Source organism: Hemitrygon akajei, unplaced genomic scaffold (genome assembly GCF_048418815.1).
Source record: "Hemitrygon akajei unplaced genomic scaffold, sHemAka1.3 Scf000080, whole genome shotgun sequence".
NCBI lineage: Eukaryota > Metazoa > Chordata > Chondrichthyes > Myliobatiformes > Dasyatidae > Hemitrygon > Hemitrygon akajei.
The window spans coordinates 3,719,625-3,739,085 of record NW_027331966.1 but is presented as its reverse complement, the minus strand read 5'-3'; the positions used below and the strand labels follow the sequence as shown (position 1 = coordinate 3,739,085).

The 19,461-nt window shown below is 43.2% G+C and overlaps 2 protein-coding genes across 2 annotated transcripts in view; one reads left to right on the top strand and one right to left on the bottom strand.

Moving 5' to 3' along the window:
- Positions 1–19,461, top strand: part of LOC140722539 (NACHT, LRR and PYD domains-containing protein 3-like) — a 333,835-nt gene that overhangs the window by 48,995 nt on the left and 265,379 nt on the right. The window lies entirely within an intron of this gene.
- The window catches only part of LOC140722582 (NACHT, LRR and PYD domains-containing protein 3-like), a 43,271-nt gene that overhangs the window by 10,535 nt on the left and 13,275 nt on the right, over positions 1–19,461 (bottom strand). Inside the window, exons 2-6 of the mRNA XM_073037298.1 lie at positions 15,734–15,821; positions 13,973–14,139; positions 11,093–11,264; positions 10,929–10,994; positions 4,653–6,408 (exon numbers count right to left, since the gene is read on the bottom strand). Of these exons, the coding sequence (XP_072893399.1) occupies positions 4,653–6,408; positions 10,929–10,994; positions 11,093–11,264; positions 13,973–14,139; positions 15,734–15,743 (2,171 nt within the window). The 5' untranslated portion in view covers positions 15,744–15,821. The remainder of the gene's footprint in view (positions 1–4,652; positions 6,409–10,928; positions 10,995–11,092; positions 11,265–13,972; positions 14,140–15,733; positions 15,822–19,461) is intronic.

Genomic DNA, 19,461 nt, shown 5'->3' with positions numbered 1-19,461 from the left:
TTGTATTATAGTCCGCCCAATAGGCAGCGAGAATTGGAGGAGCAAATCTGTAGAGAGATAGCAGACCAATATAAGAAACAGAAAGTTGTAATCGTAGGGGATTTTAACTTTCCACATATTGACGGGGATGCCCACTCTGAGAAAGGGTTAGATGGCGTGGAGTTTGTCAAATGTGTTCAGGAAAGTTTTCTAAATCAATATATTGAGGTACCAATGAGAGAGAGTGTGCAGTACCTGATCCCCTATTAGGGAATCAGACAGGTCAGGTGACAGAAGTATGTGTAAGCGAACATTTTGGGTCCAGTGACCATAATGTCATTAATTTCAAGATAATTATGGATAAGGATAGGACTCATCCACCAGTTAATGTTCTGAATTGGAGAAGGACCAATTTTGTGGAAAAGAGAGAGGATATGGGAAGAGTGGATTGGGTTAAGTTGTTTTCTGGCAAGGATGTGTTTAGTAAGTGGAATGCCTTCAAGGGTGAAATTTTGAGAGTGCAGAGTTTGCATGTTCCTGCCAGCATTAAAGGCAAAGTTAACAGGCATAGGGATATTGGTGATCTGGTTAAGTAGGTGTTTAGCAGGTATAGGCAACAAGGGACAAATGAGGTACTTGAAGAGTATAGAAAATGTAAGGGAATACTAAGGAAGGAAATCAGGAAGGCAAAAAGAAGACATGAGGTTGCTTTGGCAGATAATGTGAAGGTAAACCCAAAGGGGTTCTACAAGTATATTGAGAGTAAAAGGATAGTAAAGGACAAAATTGGTCCCCTAGAAGATCAGAGTGGTCGTCTATGTGTGGAGCCTCACGAGATGGGGGAGATCTTAAACAGTTTTTTGCGTCAGTGTTTACTCAGGAAACTGGCATAGCGGATATGGAATTAAGGCAAACAAACAGTAGTGTCATGGAACATATAGAGATTAAAGAGGAGGAGCTCCTTGCTGCCTTATAAAGGTAGATAAATCTCCGGGCCTGACATGATATTTTCTCTGACCTCGAGAGAGACTTGTGTAGAAATTGCAGGGGCCCTGGCAGAAATATTTAAAATGTCCTCAGCCACGGGTACAGTGCCGGAGGATTGGAGGGTAGCTCATGTTGTTCCGTTGTTTGAAAAAGGCTCCAAAAGTACACCAGGTAATTACAGGCCAGTGAGCCTGACATCAGTAGTAGGTAAATTATTGGAAGGTGTTCTGAGAGATCGGATATACAAGGATTTGGACAACCAAGGGCTGATTAAAGATATTCAGCATGGCTTTGTTCATGGTAGATCATGTTTAATGAATCTTGTAGTGTTTTTTGAGGAGGTTACCAAGAATGCATATGAAGGAAAGGCTGTGGATGTTGTCTACATTGACTTTTGTAAGGCCTTTGACAAGGTCCCACATAAGAGGTTAGTTCTAAAGGTCTAGACACTAGGTATCCATGGAGATGTTGTAAACTGGATTTGAATTGGCTGGGTGGGAGAAGACAGAGAGTGGTAGTGGATGATTGCTTCTCAGACTGGAGGCCTGTGACTAGTGGTGTGTCTCAGGGATCTGTGCTGGGACCATTGTTGTTTGTTGTCTATTTCAATGATCTAGATGATAATGTGATAAATTGGATCAGCAGGTTTGTGGATGACACTAAGATAGAGGCGTTGTGGACAGCAAGGAAGGCTTTCAAAGCTTGCAGAGGGATCTGGACCAACTGGAAGAATGGGCCAGAAAATGGCAGATGGAATTTAATGCAGACAAGTGTGAGGTGTTCCATTTTGGAAGGACAAATCAAGGTACGACAAACACGATAAACGGTAAGGCACTGAAGAGTGCGGAGGAACAGATGGATCTGGGTTTTAGATACGTAAGTCCCTGAAAGTGGCGTCACAGGTAGACAGTGTTGTAAAGAAGGCTTTTGGCATCCTGGCATTCATAAATCAAAGTACTGAGTATAGGAGTTGGGATGTTATGGTGAGGTTGTATAAGACATTGGTGAGGCCAAATTTGGAGTATTGTGTGCAGTTCTGATCACCTAACTATAGGAAGGATATCAGTAAGTTTGAAAAAGTGCAGAGAAGATTTACTAGGATGTTGCTTGGTCTTCAGGAGTTGACTTACAGGGAAAAATTGAACAGGTTAGGACTTTATTCCTTGGAGCGTAGAAGAATGAGGGGAGATTTGATAGAGGTTTACAAAATTATGAGGGTATAGACAGGGTAAATGCGAACAGGCATAGATTAGGAGAGATAAAAATGAGAAGACATGTCTTCAGTGTGAAAGGGGAAAGGTTTAGGGGGAGCATTAGGAGGAACTTCTTCACTCAGAGGGTGGTGAGAGTGTGGAACGAGCTGCCATCTGATATGGAAAATGTGGACTCACTCTTAAGCTTTAAGAATAAATTGGATAGATACATGGATGGGAGAGGACTGGAGGGTTCTGGACTGGGTGCAGGTCAATGGGACTAGCAGAATAAGGTTTTGGTACAGACTAGAAGGACCGAATGGCTTGTTTTCTGTGCTGTAGTGTTATATGATTTTATGATTCAATGGGGAAGAGAGATCCCACAGGCGAAGGTGGGATGGGGATGGGGAAGAGAGATCCCAAAGGAGGAAGGGGATGGGGAAGCGAGATCCCACAGGAGGAAGGGGGATGGGGAAGAGAGTTCCCACAGGAGGAAGGGGAATGGGGAAGAGAGATCCCACAGGAGGAAGGGGGATGGGGAAGAGAAATTCCACAGGAGGAAGGGGGATGGGGAAGAGAGATCCCACAAGAGGAGGGGGAAATAGAGAGAGATCAAAAAGGATGAAGGGGGATGGGGTTGAGAGATCGGCCAGGAGGAGGAGGGATGTGAAAGAGAGTTCCCACAGGAGGATGTGGGATTGGGAAGAGAAATCTCACAGGAGGAAGGGGGATGGGGAAGAGAAATTCCACAGGACAATGGGGCATGCCAAAGAGAGATCCGACAGGAAGAAGTCCATGGGGGAGAGAGATCCCACAGGAGGAATGGGGATGGTGGAGAGAGAGCCCACAGGAGGAAGTGGGATGGGGGACAGGGATCCCACAGGAGGAAGGGGGATGGGGGACAGTGATCCCACAGGAGGAAGGGGGATGGGGAGGAGAGATCCCACAGGAGGAAGGGGGATGGGGAGGAGAGATCCCACAGGAGGAAGGGGGATGGGGGAGAGAGATCCCACAGGAGGAAGAGCGATGGGAAGGAGAGATCCCACAAGAGGAAGGGGGATGGGGAAGAGAGTTCCCACAAGAGGAAAGGGGATGGGGAAGAGAGATCCCACAGTAGGATGTGGGATTGGGAAGAGAAATCTCACAGGAGGAAGGGGGATGGGGAAGAGAAATTCCACAGGACAATGGGGCATGCCAAAGAGAGATCCAACAGGAAGAAGTCCATGGGGGAGAGAGATCCCACAGGAGGAAGGGGGATAGTGGAGAGAGAGCCCACAGGAGGAAGTGGGATGGGGGACAGGGATCCCACAGGAGGAAGGGGGATGGGGGACAGTGATCCCACAGGAGGAAGGGGGATGGGGAGGAGAGATCCCACAGGAGGAAGGGGGATGGGGGAGAGAGATCCCACAGGAGGAAGAGGGATGGGGAGGAGAGATCCCACAATAGGAAGGGAGATGGGGAAGAGAGATATCCCAGAAAGGGGGGGGGGGTTGAAAAGACATCCCACAGGAGGATGAGGAAAGAGTAATAGAGATCCCACAGGAGGAAGGGGGATGGGGAAGTGAGATCCCACATGAGGAAAGGGGACGGGGAAGAGAGATCCCACAGGAGGAAGGGGGATGGGGAGGAGAGATCCCACAGGAGGAAGGGGGATGGGGAAGAGAGATCTCACAGGAGGAAGGGGGATGGGGAAGAGAGATCCCACAGGAGGAAGAGGGATGGGGAAGAGAGATCTCACAGGAGGAAGAGGGATGGGGAGGAGAGATCTCACAGGAAGGGGGCGGGGTTGTATGGAAAAGACATCCCACAGGAGGATGAGGAAAGAGTAATAGAGAGCCCACAGGAGGAATGGGGATGGGGGCAATAATCCAAAGAATGGAAGGGGGATTGGGATGAGAGGTCCCACAGGAGGATTCCAAGGGTAAACGATAATCCTACAAGATGAGAGGATGCAGAAATTTTTTGTACGTGTGTGTTGGGTCTGAACAGAGGCCCAGAGGAGATGTGCACTCTCTTTCTGCATATCTGGAAGTGAGCAAAGTTACACACGGGGAATGGCAGTGGGAGGACAATCTCACAATGATATTTCTTTCCTTCTCACTGGGACAGTCTGCTGACGGTTTCTTGTCCCTCACCGGGAAGGGGGTGTGAATCTCTGACCCACCTGCTGCAGTCAGTGTCGGACTGGGTGTCAGTAACAGTGAGAAGGAAAATTGTCAATGGACGGGTCACAGGCAGCGAGAAACACGGCCATTCCTGTGATTTACTACCATTGGACCAATGGCCGTTGTTCACTGATCTGATGAAGTCTCCAACATCCCTTCACAAGGAACCACAGAACCCTCCGTCCTTGGGGAATTACTGACCGATCCCCTGGGGATTTGTCACAATTCTTCACAATCTGATTTACTACAAATTTACCGAAATTCCTTTACATTGAAACAACACGATGAGAAAGTTTCACAGTTCAGAGTGAGAGATAAATCAAGTTACCTCAGCTCCCGGCACTTGTACAGCCCGGGTCCCAGCCGCTGGATTCCTTCACACTGAATGTGGCAGCCCTGCAGGTCGAGGTATTTTATTGTATCACAGAGTCCGATGACATGAGACAGTACCGCACAGTCAATCGGGGTCAGTGTCATTCCACTGAATGAAAGTGTTTCCACAGATTCCAGTGCGGCCTGAGCCAGTCCACGATTCTGAGATTCAAACAGATAGTGCAATGTGTTCAGGAGGCTCCTTTTACCAGCTTCTCTCCATGTGTTTCTACTCTGGCGTTTAACCTCCTCCTTCACCCAGTCAATCACCCGGCAGGTTGTTTCATGAGGAAATGGACCCAGAAACTCCTCCAGGCCCCAAGCTGTCATTGGGTTGGAGAGACCAGCAACGAAACGGAGAAATACCTCAAATCGCCCATCTGTCATGCTGTGGACTTCAGTGAGAAATTTCAGGATATCCCCGGGATGTGGATTCAGGAATTGTGCGACGGCAGCTACAAACTCTTGGATGGTGAGGTGTGGGAATGTGTACACCACACACCGGGCTGAATCCTCTCTCTCCAAAAGTTCCATCAGGAACCCGGACAGGAACTGGGAAGGCTGCAGATTGTAGTTGATCAAATCTCCATCTGTAAACACAATCTTCCTCTCGAACACTCCTCTGAAGGCCATCTGACCAACCCTGAGTAACACATCACGGGGGTTCTCAATCTCACGGCCGTGGTTTTTCAGGATGTTGTAAATATGGTAGGAGAACAGTTGGGTGATGGTCTTGGGAACTCGCTGCGGATCCCTGACTCTTTGTGTGAAGAAGGGGCCCAGTGTCAGAGCGAGGATCCAGCAGTAGGAGGGGTTGTAGCTCATGATGTACAGGATCTCGTTCTCCTTCACGTGTTTGAAAACAGCTTCTGCCACCGTCTGATCTTCAAAATGTCTGATGAAATATTTCTTGCGCTCCTCAGCAACAAATCCCAGGATTTCAGCCCAGACACTGATGTCTGCCTTTTCCAAGAAATGTAACGCAGTGGGACGGGTGGTCACCAGCACTGAACACCCTGGGAGCAGCTTGCCCTGGATTAAACTGTACACAATGTCAGACACCTTGCACTTGAATTCAGGATCTGTGCATGTGTACTGTGATTCTGTGTCTCTATGACCATCAACAAAGTTGATTTTCTCCTTGAATTCATCCAATCCGTCGAATATGAACAGCAGTCCCTCTGTGTGTTTCCAGATCTCTCCCAGGATATTCCCAAAGTAGGGGTAATGATGCAGAATCAGTTCTTTCAGGTTTATTCTGCAGTTAATGGTGTTTAAATCCCGGAATTTGAAACTGAAGACAAACTGGAATTGTTGGTATATCTTCCCCGTGGCCCAGTCGTAAACAATCTTTTGTACCATTGTTGTTTTCCCGATCCCTGGGACTCCGGCCACTGCTGCGGACATCCCGGATTTGTTTCCGAAGAAATATCTTCCCAATTTTTGAACAAAGCTCTTCTTGAATAACTGATCAGTCCGGATTTTTTCCAGCTTACCACGGAGATGTTCCTCTCTCCACTCCTCGTGGACTCTGCCTCTTGCCAGCAGCTCATGTTCCACCAGTGTCCGATCTCGAACAGTAGAAATGACCGTGAGCTCAGCGTATCGATCAACCAGCTGGAAAACCTTCACCTTCTCCCTCATCAGGATCGTGTTCACTCTCAGTGTTTCAGTCTGTACCCGCAGAGTCTCCATGTGTTTCCTTCGAACATCTTATGACGGACAGAAATAGGTTGTCAATGCCTGATCTGATGAACATGGAGCTCACGACATATTTTCTTTAATAAAAAAAATACTCGTTAAAGACACCGTTTGGGTGAAATCGGGAGATCAGAGATTAGAGTGTCTGAAAATGAACGACAGCCCAGAAACATTTCTGATCTAATTCAGATTCGCTGTTAAAGGCTCCACCTTCCCCTCTGTTGGTAGTTTGCAGATTTCCCGGTGTTCCAGCGAGCACCAAGTGCACACGTGATTCTGGAGAGGAGAGTGTTGTGTGGAGCGGGTGGTTTCACTGCTTTCACTGCTCAGCTTCTGCTGAAATGTGCAACCCTGCAGAGGGTAACAGTGGAGGGGGGGGGGCATTTACTTGCTCTACTGACTTTTACTTCTCTCACAATGGACCCCATGTTCTTGACACTCCTTTAGGATTAAACTGTCAGTACTGTGTCACAGAAAAGGAACATAATTTCAGTTTCCTTTTCCAGTCTGAGCCAGTCACGATGTAACACACCCCGCACTGGTCTACAGTCTCTTATTCTCCGAGGAGCTGGTACATGAACTCAGGCAATTCCCCGATGATGTGCAGAAGAGCAGGAAGCTGAAGAGGATGGCAGCGGTAATAGGGAACTCTAAAGTCAGGAGGGCAGGTAGGCGATTCTGTGCACACCGATGGTACTTTGCCTCTCAGGTGCCATTGTCCGAAATGTTTCTGGACGCGTTCACAATATCCTGAGAAGGGAGGTTGAGCAGCCAGAAGTCGTGACAAACATTGGTAACAACGACATAGGAAAAGCAAAGGGAGGAGGTCTGGAAAACCGAACACAGGGGGTTAGGAAAAAAGCTGAGGAACAGGACCTCAAAAGTAGTGATCTCAGGATTGCTGCCTGTGCCACCCGACAGTGGCAATAGGAATAGAATGAGGTGGCAGAGAAATGTGTGGCGGAGCATTTGGAGCAGGGGGCAAGAATTCAGATTTCTGGATAATTGGGACCACTTCCGGGGTAGGTAGGACCTGTACAAAAGGCACGGGTTGCACGTGAATCCGATGAGGACCAATAGTCTTACGGGCAGATTTACTGGAGCTGTTGGGAGTGTTTTAACCTAAAATGGCAGGGGGACTGGAACTAGGACGATAGAGCTGTGGATGAACCAGCAGTCTTACAAGTAGATGATAGGTTTAACATGAATGTAAGGAAGAACAAGCCAATGACTGGGTTCAAGTACAGACAGAGCAAACTGTTAAGTTGTACCGCATAGACAACATTCAAAAGGGCGCAGATGCAGGACAAAACGCATTGCACTTAAATGCACGCAACATTCAGAATAAGGTGGACGAACTTTTGGCGCAATTAGAGATTGGTCGGTATGATGTTGTGGGCATCACCATGTCGTGGTTGAAAGAAGACCATAGCTGGGAGCTTAACATTAAAAGATTTACGTCTTATCGAAAGGACAGGCAGGAAGGCATAGGCGGTGGTGGTGTGGCCGTGTTGGTTCAAGATGGAATCACATCTTGTTAAAGAGGTTACATAGGGTTAGAGAATGTTGAATCCTTGTGGGTGGAGATAAGAAACTACAGGGGTTAAAAAAAGCTTTATGGGAATCTTATATTGGCCTGCAAATAGCAGCGAAGGTGTGGGGTTGAGATTGCAAAGGGAGCTGGGAAAGGCGTGTCATCAAGGTGATGACATAATTCAATATGCACGGGGAATTCGAAAATCAAACAAACTAGTTTTTTTGAAACTACTCAGGAAAATTCTGTCTTTGATTGGGTGTTATGTAATAGCTCGGATCTTATAAGGGAGCTTAATGCAAAAGAACCCTCAACTGGTAGTGATCATAATATGAGTGAATTCATACTGCAGTTTGAGAGGGAGAAGCATAACTTATGGTATCAGTATCACTATGGAATAAAGTGAATTACAGAGGCACGAGAGGGAAGTTTTCCCAGGTAGATTGGAGAAGCATAACTTATGGTATCAGTATCACTATGGAATAAAGTGAATTACAGAGGCACGAGAGGGAAGCTTTCCCAGGTAGATTGGAGAAGCATAACTTATGGTATCAGTATCACTATGGAATAAAGTGAATTACAGAGGCACGAGAGGGAAGCTTTCCCAGGTAGATTGGAGAAGCATAACTTATGGTATCAGTATCGCTTTGGAATAAAGTGAATTACAGAGGCACGAGAGGGAAGCTTTCCCAGGTAGATTGGAGAAGCATAACTTATGGTATCAGTATCGCTTTGGAATAAAGCGAATTACAGAGGCACGAGAGGGAAGCTTTCCCAGGTAGATTGGAGAAGGATACTAGCGGAGATGATCGCAATGGAATAAAGTGAATTACAGAGACACGAGAGAGAAGCTTTCCCAGGTAGATTGGAGAAGGATACTAGCGGAGATGGTCGCAATGGAATAAAGTGAATTACAGAGGCACGAGAGGGAAGCTTTCCCAGGTAGATTGGAGAAGGATACCAGTGGAGATGACGGCAGAGCAGAGATGGTTGAAGCTTCTGGGAATAGGTCTCAAGTTGCAGGATAGGTATGGCCCACGGAGGAAGAAGTTCTCAAGTGTCACGTGTCGGCAAACATGGTTGACAAAGGAAGTTAAGGATTGCATAAAAGCCGAGGAAAGGCCATGCAAGATAACAAAAGTGAGGGGAAGTTGGATGAATAGAAAACTTTTAAAATCCAACAAAAGGCAACTAAAAAAGCGATAAGAAGGGAAAAGATGAAATGTGAGGGCAGAAAAGCCAATAATATAAAACATGATAATAAACACTTTTTTCAGTTATATTTAGAGTAAAAGGGAGGTGAGAGTTGATACTGGAACACTGGAAAATGATGTTGGTGTGATAGTAATAGTGGACAAACAAATGTCAGAATAACTTAATGTGTGCTTTGCATATATCTTCACTATGGAAGACGCTAGCAGCATGCAGTGGTCTGCGAGTGACAGGCAGTAGGAGTGAGTGCCATTGCTATTTCAAAAGAGAAAAGTTCTCGGCATACTGAAAGCCCTTAAGGTGCAAAGTCACCTGGGCCAGATGGGCTACATCCCAGAGATCCGAGAGAGGTTGCTGAAGGGATGACGGATGGATTGGTCATGATCTTTGAAGAATCACTTGATTCGGGCATGGTCCCGGAGGACTGGAACATTGCTATTGTCACTCTAGTCTTTAAAAGGGGGAAAGGCAAAAGAAGGAAAATTATAGGCCAGATAGCTAAAACTCGGCGATTGGAAAGAGTTGAAGTCTTTAATTAAGGTTGAGGTTTCGAGGTACTTTGAGACTAATGACAAAATAAGTTAGCAATGGTTCTGTTAGATTTCACGGTGGAAGTAAGAAGCAGGCTGGACAAAGGAGAGTCATTGGATGCCATTTACTTGGATTTTCAGAAAGCATTTGATAAGGTGCCGCACACGAACCTGCTTAAGCAGATAAAAATCTATGGTGTCACTGGAAAGATACTGGCACGTGGAGCGGAATTGCTGACAGGCAGCAGACAGCGAGTGGGAATAAAAGGGGCCTTTTTCTGATTGGCTGCCAGTGATTGGTGGTGTTTCTCAGGGATCAGTATTGGGACCGCTGCTTTTCAGATTGTTTGTCAATTATTTAGATGATGGAATAAATGTATTTGTGGCAAAGTTTGTGGATGATACAAAGATAGGTGGAGAGGTAGGTACAGCGATTGCAACTAAACAGGCCTCTAAAGAGACGTATTCAGACTCTCAGAGTGAAATAACATCAAAAACCTGTCTCCCAGACTCTGACAGTCTCTAAACAGGCCTCTAAAGAGACGTATTCAGACTCTCAGTGTAAAATAACAACAAAAACCTGTCTCCCAGACTCTGACCATCTCTAAACAGGCCTCTAAAGAGACGTATTCAGACTCTCAGTGTAAAATAACAGCAAAAACCTGTCTCCCAGACTCTGACAGTCTCTAAACAGGCCTCTAAGGAGACGTATTCAGACTCTCAGAGTGAAATAACAACAAAAACCTGTCTCCCAGACTCTGACAGTCTCTAAACAGGCCTCTAAAGAGACGTATTCAGTCTCTCAGAGTGAAATAACAACAAAAACCTGACTCCCAGACTCTGACAGTCTCTAAACAGGCCTCTAAAGAGACGTATTCAGACTCTCAGTGTAAAATAACAACAAAAGCCTGTCTCCCAGACTCTGACAGTCTCTAAACAGGCCTCTAAAGAGACGTATTCAGACTCTCAGAGTGAAATAACAACAAAAACCTGTCTCCCAGACTCTGACAGTCTCGAAACAGGCCTGTAAAGAGACGTATTCAGACTCTCAGTGTGAAATAACAACAAAACCCATCTCCCAGACTCTGACAGTCTCGAAACAGGCCTCTAAAGAGACGTATTCAGACTCTCAGTGTAAAATAACAACAAAAACCTGTCTCCCAGACTCTGACAGTCTCGAAACAGGCCTCTAAAGAGATGTATTCAGACTCTCAGAGTGAAATAAAGGCTTTGAGCTTTCCAATCCATCACTTACCTTTCAGATGCGCGGGCACTTCAGATAAACCCCGCTCAGTGTCCATGTAGGCGAACTGGCCATCACCTGTTCAAACAGATTAACCTGCATGAAGTCTGTTCTGTGTAATACTGTAAATTCATCAGCATTTACATCTGTAACACACAGTGTACTGTTCACCGTACCTCGTTCCCGTATTTCCTTCAATATTCTGCTCAGCTTCGGTAAATGGTGATGTAGTTTCACAAAGGATTCCCACATCACCCTCCGGGCCCCGGAGCCCTTCTCCATCACCAGATCCAGGAGGAGTTTGGAAGCGCCCGCTCGTTTTTCCTTCTCCGCGAGCTCAGTCACGCTCTGTAATGAACAATGGGGAATATATTGAGGAGCGGAGGGATGGGTTCAAATCTACCCTGAACATGGACTGACCCAGCACATTCTGCTCGTCACAGATCACTGACAGCAATTGTTCGTAGCAGGAAAAATAAATTAAAAGAAGTTAGCATGGCCAGTGATGACTTTCTGAACGCCACAGATTGCGGGGTACTTATCCACTTGGCAAGGTTTAAAAGGAGCAGACATAGTGTGAGTGAGCCAGAGATAGGTAGGTTATTGAGGCTTTGTGTCAGAGAGGGTTCAGTGAGGAGAGGCGGTGGATTTAGGTAGATCTTGGGTAATATTTCCCTTCTCTGTTTCACTGTTAGAACAGTGGGAATGCCAGGCAGCATAGTGGGATGCTCTTCCTACAGGGTGCGGCAAGTCAGGGAGACCTCCAGTGTCCCCGACAACTGCACCTTCGGGAATTTCATCCAGCTGCAGCTTCTTACAGACCGTGCTGAGGAATTGGAGCTGGAGCTGGATAAACCCGGGATCACTCGGGAGACTGAGAGGTTGACTGACAGACTTTACAGGGAGGGAGCTATACCCAAGGCACAGAACACAGGAAACTGGGTGACTGTCAAGAGGGGGAAGGGAACAGGCAGCCACTACAGGAAACTCCTTGTAACTGGTATACGGATTTCTGTTTCGGGGTATGGTCTCACAGAGGAAAGCCACGGTGATTATGCCTCTGGCTTTGAGTTTGTCTTTGTGACTCAGAAGGGATGAGAATTGCTGATCTGCACTGACAGGGGGAGTTCAATGGTCAGGAGAACAGAATGGAGATTCTATTTACGAGAACAGGATTTTTGGATGGTGTCTTGCCAAGGTCAGTAATATCTCGTATCGACTCTGAAAGTTTCTTAAGGGCAGGATGAGCAGGTCTTGGTCCACGTTGGTACCAATGACAAGAGTAGGAAGTGTGATGAGATCCTGCAAAGTGATACAGATCCAAAATTTCTTGAAAGTGTTGTCAAAGGTAGATGACGTTGTAAAGCTTTTTGGACATGGGGCTTCATAAATCAAAATATTGAATACAGAAGTTGGGATATTATGTCGAAGTTGATGTTGCAGAGGCTAATTTGAAGCAATGTGTACATCTACCTCCCGGAATGATATCAATAAGATTGAACGAATGCAGAATAAAATACAGATTGTTACCAGGAGTTGAGGATCTGAGATATAGAGAAAGTGTGAATAGGTTAGGACATTACTCCATAGAGTGTAGGAGGACCATGAGAAATGTGACAGAGGTATACACGTTTATAAAAGGTATACAGAGAGTTAGTGCGAAAATGTGTTTATTACTGAGGTTGGGTGGGACTGGAATTAGAGATCATAGGGTAATGATGACAGGTGAAAGGCAAGATGAGAGGGAACTTGTTCACTCAGAGGTTGCTGAAGAGCGCGGAACGTGCTGCCATCTTAGTTAGTCGATGTACATTCGAGTTGATTATTTAAGATCAGTTTGGATAAGTTTATTCAATGGGGGAGTTATGGATGTCTCCAGTCCGGGTTCAGATCAATTGGACTAAGCAGATAATAGGTCGGTGTGGACTAGATGGGCAGAAGGGCCTGTTGCTGTACTGTTGGGTTTGATGACTATGACTAGGTGAAACTATGGCCGGGTCACTGTTGATTTTCGCCAGGGTAATCCCTGGTGAACCGCAGCAGCTTCACCCTTCACTGCCAGGCTCCATGAGGGGTCCAGTGCCAGCCAACAGCTGGGAACTGGCAGTGAGGAGCAGCCAGCAAACTCAGGACTATTGTGCATGTGTGACAGACCAAAGCCGACAGCTGGGAACTGGCAGTGAGGAGCAGCCAGCAAACTCAGGCCTATTGTGCGTGTGTGACAGACCAAAGCCGACTGGTGGTAATGTTGAGTAAGAAGTTTGGACTGAAATTGTCAGCTGCCTCACGTGGAATATAGTGTTTGGTATGGTGTCTGGCTCTTCACTAATACTCATTCTGGGTGGTAATAGGTGAACGCACTCCAGTAGCACGAGGACCATTGGAAAGCTGTTTCTTTGTAATTCTATGTTAGCTGTAGATGTTTGGAATATTTTCAGTGGCACTAACGTTGCACTTCCCATGTTAACAGTATATGCTGTGGTAATTACAAACTCAAATTGGAAGTCACAAGGAACAGAAGGTAACAGAAACATGAGGCATGTTGGGATATTGATCAAAATAAGAGTCCGCAGTTCAAATGAGAGACGAGTCAGTGTTGCCTGAGTTGAAAATAGGGTTGAAGGTAGACTGAGAATGAGCTGAGAAATAAGTCACTATATATTTGATTTGTGGGAAACCTGTGGGTCATGAGAAGAACACAGATTGGTGAATGACCACTAAGGTCGAACACAGGGAACATGATGTGATGTCAGACTGAGTGGTGTAGAGCGGTTCTCTGTCCACTTGCAATGTCCGTCAAGTGTCACATCACTAAATTCACCTCTCAATCATTGCCTGTATCCTAATCTGTCTATAAATGAATGTGATCAGAAAACTGGAGAGAGGCTTGTATTGGTTAATAAAAGTTCCAGGTTTTCGCAGATGAAAACACTTTTCTTGATGTTGACCACAAGCATTACAGGATTTTCACTGCCCAGAGGTGTCGTTACACCGGTTCTGTTGGTCTGTGATTCATTCGGTAGAATCTACACTCAGTGTATGTCCATTCCACTTACGTGATACTCTGGCCCAGTGAAGTGATCCTCGCCCATTAACATGAAACCGACTCCCTCCACACCCTCCTCAATCGCCTGCTCCAGACGCTCCATGTAGAATCTCGTCAACTGGAACAGTTGGTGATCCTCACAATTTGACAGGAAGGCGGAGATGGCGGAGTTCAGATCTGTAGTCGGTCAGAGAACATAAAATAATAGATGTACCATGCGTTTGCAGACACAATGCCAATTTAAACCAATCCCATCTTCAGGAACATGATCAATATCCCTCTGTTCCCGGCCTGCTCATGAGTTCAAACGCCTCTCAGATGATGCTGAGTATCTGTTTCCAGTCCCTCCCTCGGCAGCTCATTCCAGACACCGATCACTCTCTGTGAAAAACATGCATCCTAAATCCCCTTTAAAGTTTACCATCTAAACAAACCTGTTACCTCAGGTTTTTGTGGTGAAACTCGTCTGCACCCTCTATAGACCCTCCACATCATTCTCGATTTGTGCACAATACTGAAATTGTCTCTTAACCAACGTGTATCCAGTTACAGTCTAACTTTAACAAATACCTCAACTCATTGTTAGCACACTACCATTTGTGTTGCCAGCTTCAGGGAGCTGTGCATACCCATCACAAGACCCCACAGTACATCAATCTTATTATCAGTCCCAACATTCACTGTGCACATTGCTCACGAATTTGACCTCTCAAAATGCAACTTCTCACATTTGCCTGAATTATCTGTACTTGGTGACTCTCTGTTCCTATTTCTAACTGGATGCTGAACGCTTTGACAACAGTCCCAAATTTATTCAACTCCTCCAACTCTGTAAATCAACGAATAAGTCCACCCAGTATATCATATGATTAACCTATTTGATTCACACACACGACGCATGGCGAAACAGTGATCCTTGCTAACACGACTGGTCACCGACCTTCAGCCTGAACAACGCTAGTGCTGACTCCATTTTATGTACCCAGGACGACTTTGAAATCAATTTACAGATTCTCAGTCCGAAACGTTGAAGGTTATTTTTTCTCTGTAGGTGCTTCCTGACCTGCTGAGTTCCTCCAGCATTTTGTACGGTGCCCTCTCCACTTATTATTTTGTTTTACTTTAATCCCATTCGCCAAGGAAATTTCATTGTTTCAGTAGCCCCCCCCCCCCACACCCACCAGATTCCCTCAGTACAATTTCTCTTGTTCACTGTCTCCTGCACCCAGCCCGTCCTCCCTCAATATAACGTTCTTTAACTCGGCCACAGAAAACAGACACCGGAAACTCCCCTTACCTCCATTGTGCAAGAACCTGTTAATCTGGGGAGAATTCACCATTGCCCTTCCAAACAGAAAACAACTTCTGTTTCTCTCAACGGCTGTCGGAGGCATTTCCCACATCAGGTCGTACCAAATGCTGATGGAAATTCTGTCTGTTCCCTCGACTGTTACATTGCCCGCTGTTGTATTCCTGTCTGAGTGTTACCCACTCCTACCTTATTCAGGGGCTCCTTCTCCTTTCACTCAGGTGAAGATTTGTGTGGTGAGGGGAGTGATTCGACCATTCCCCTTGTTAGGTCCCTGCGCTGGAGCTGGTGAATTGTTCCAGTGCTCATGGATGCTTTACCAGTTGGAACAATGACCCCGTTTGATGGTACTTTCTCTCTGCCCCTTTATCGCCCAAGTTTATCCCTCTGAATTATTGATGATTTGACTTCACGTGTACCATGATGACAGAGTTTTAATGAGAAAGAGGCCAGTGAGCATACCTGTGTCCATTCTGACTCTGTCGTTGGTTGATTACCGTCTGCTTGTCTGACGTCCGGGTGGAAGAATGCCCCACCTGCTGGCAATGACCTGAATTACACAAATAAAAAAGTATGATTCAGTTACTCTGTCCTTCAAATTTAAAACACTTTTGTAAGGTCACTGCTCACTCTCCGACATTCCAGGGAGTAAATGGAGATTGGTACAAAGACCTCCAACTGAACACAAATTTCAAGAAGATAGCAAGGAAATATAAGGAAACTTAATTAAAGGAGCGATGCAGTGAAGCTGAAGAAGCCAACAGAATTGGAAAAAAAGAAGAGATCTGTTGCAGAAGATTAGAGAAATTAAAGGAACATTTCATGTAAAATGAGCATAGGAAAAGACAAAGAAGGGAAGGACCTTACAGAAGCAAAGGACATCAAAGGGAAATGGCAGGAACACACAGAAGAATTGCAGAAAGATCCAACAGCGAAGACACCTGCAATGACTCCCTCATCGATCTAGAGCCAGACATTCTGGAAAGTGAAGTCGAATGGGCGATAGAAAACATTGTCAATAATAAGGCTGCAGGATGTGACAGGATTTCAGTAAAATTGTTGAAAATTCTAAAAGGTGATGCTGTAAAAGTGTTGCATGCAATTTTCCAGCAGATCTGGGAAAATATAAACAACAATGACTTTCAGGCTGGATTAAGATCCGTTTTTGTCCCAATACCCAAGAACGGAAATGTAAAGTATTGTTCAAATTACCGAAAGTTTTCACGTGCTAAAAAGGTAATGCTAAAGATCATGCAAGCAAGACCCGAGCAATATATGGAACACGAACTGCCAGATAGAAGCTGCTTTTAAAAGAGGCAGAAGCACCAGAGACCAAATTGCTAAACTACGCTGGATAATGGAGAAATCGCAAGTATTTCAGAAAAGTATTTATCTATGTTTTATTGACTACTCTAAAGCCTTCAGCAGTGTGGTCCATAATAAACTATGGCAAATCCTTAAAGAAATGGGAATACCTGGACATCTGTTCTGCCTTATGAGAAACTTGTACAAAGATCAAGAAGCAACAGTTAGAACGACACAGAACAACAAACTGGTTCAAGATTTGGAAAGGAGTATGACCAGGCTGCATACTGTCACCCTGTTTGTTTATTTTTTTCAATTTATTTATTTATTAAATTTTTAGAAAATTACAAACAATAAATGTGATGATAAAATAGTAAGAAAAAGAAAAATAATATTAATCCTCCCCCTCCACTTAACCCTCCCCCCTCCCCTTAACCCTTATCTAAAGAAAGAAAAAAAAGAAAGAAGAGAAAGATTGCCTGGATATCGGAGGATCCCCACATGCTCCATGGAGTTCAAAATAATTTTAATATTTATTTTTACTTTCCCCAATTACTTTATGATTTTATCTTCAAAGGACCTATGTATTTAATCCTATCTTTCGTAGGTATGGGAGCCAAATTTTCAAAAATATATCATATTCATTTCTTAGATTATATGCAATTTTTTTCAAGTGGAATACAACTATATATTTCATTATGCCAACGATCCATAGTTAAATATAAATCAGATTTCCAAGTAACTGCGATAACTTTTTTGGCTACTGCCAATGCAATTTTTATAATTTTTTTCTGATACTTATTCAATTTAAGTTTCAGTATTGTCCCTTCATTATCTCCTAATAAAAATAATATTGGACTATGTGGGAGTTGTACTCCAGTAACTTGTTCCAATAAAAGTCTCAGATTTATCCAAAATGGTTGAATTTTAAAACAAGACCAAGTAAAATGTAAAAAAAGTACCAATTTCCTGATTACATCGAAAACATTGGTCAGACATATTTGAATTTAATCTATTTATTTTCTGTGGTGTTATATATAATTGATGTAAAAAATTATATTGTATTAATCTAAGTCGAACATTTATTGTATTTATCATACTATCAGAACATAATCTTGACCAACTTTTTCCATCAATTTTAACATTCAAATCAGATTCCCATTTTTGTCTTGATTTATGAATTCCTGATTTAGTTGTCTGTTTTTGAATCAAATTGTACATACAAGATGTAAATTTTTTAATTTTTCCTTTTTGGATTAATATTTCTATTTCACTAGGTATTGGCATCAACATTGTTTGACCCAGCTTTTCTCGTAAATAAGCCTTTAATTGAAAATAACAGAAAAGAGTGTTGTTTTCTCATAAATAAGCCTTTAATTGAAAATAACAGAAAAGAGTGTTGTTTGATATTTTATATTTATTTTTTAATTGATCAGACAACATCAATATACCTCCTTCAAAATAATCACCTATATATTTCATCCCCTTTTGGAACCAATTATATAAATGTTTATTATCCATTGTAAAAGGAATAAGCCTATTTTGAATTAAAGTTCTTTTTGCTTTATAAAGATAAAGATTTCTTTATCTCATCGTCCATATTTACCTTATTCCATAAATCAATCAAGTGTCTTAATATAGGAGATTCTTTTTTTTCCTGTATCCATTTGGATTCCCATTTATATATAAAATCTTTTGGTATGTTTTCTCCTATCTTATCTAATTCTATTCTAATCCATGCCGGGTTTTTTTTTCATCAAAAAAGATGCAATAAATTAAGTTGGTTTGCTTTATAATAATTCTTAAAATTTGGAAGTTGTAACCCTCCTAAATCAAATTTACATGTCAATTTTTCCAATGATATTCTTGACATCTTTCCTTTCCAAAGAAATTTCCTTACATATTTATTCAGTTCTTGAAAAAACTTCTGAGGTAATTGTATTGGTAAAGTTTGGAATAAATATTGCAATCTAGGAAATATATTCATTTTTATAGCATTAACTCATCCTATTAATGTTATTGGTAACATCGCCCATTTATCAAGATCCTCTTTTATTTTATTTAATAATGGCAAATAATTTTGTTTATATATATTTTTTTTACATCATTATCAACTCTAATACCTAAATATTTTATCCCATTTATTGACCATTGAAATTGAGTTACTAATCGACATTGATTATAATTTCCTTTGGTAAGGGGTAAAATTTCACTTTTATCCCAATTTACTTTATACCCTGATACCTTTCCATATTCTTCCAATCTGAAATATAATCTTTGCAAAGATTGCAATGGATTTGTTAAATAAATCAAAACATCATCAGCAAATAAATTAATCTTATATTCTTCTTGATTAACTCTAAAGCCCCCAATGTCTGAATCTGTTCTGATTAATTCAGCTAATGGTTCTGTTGCCAATACAAATAAAGCAGGTGATAATGGACAGCCTTGTCTAGCTGACATCGTTAAGCAAAATAGTGTTGAAATCTGACCATTTGTAACTACTTTAGCTTGAGGATTAGTATTTAAGGTTTTAATCCATTGTATAAAGGATTTTCCTAACTCATATTTTTCCAATACCTGAAATAAAAAATCCCATTCCAATCTATCAGGTGCTTTTTCTGCATCCAAAGCAACTGCCACACTCATTTCCTCTCTTTTTTGTGCCAAATGAATTATACGAAGTAACCGGGTTATATTATCCATTGATTGTCTGTTTTTAATAAAACCTGTTTGATCCATATGTATTAATTTTGGTAAATATTTAGATATTCTATAGATAAAATGTTTGCTATTATTTTATAATCTGTATTCAACAAAGAAATAGGCCTATATGATGTTGGTTTTAAAGGATCTCTCTTTTTTTGGCAATACACTTATGATCA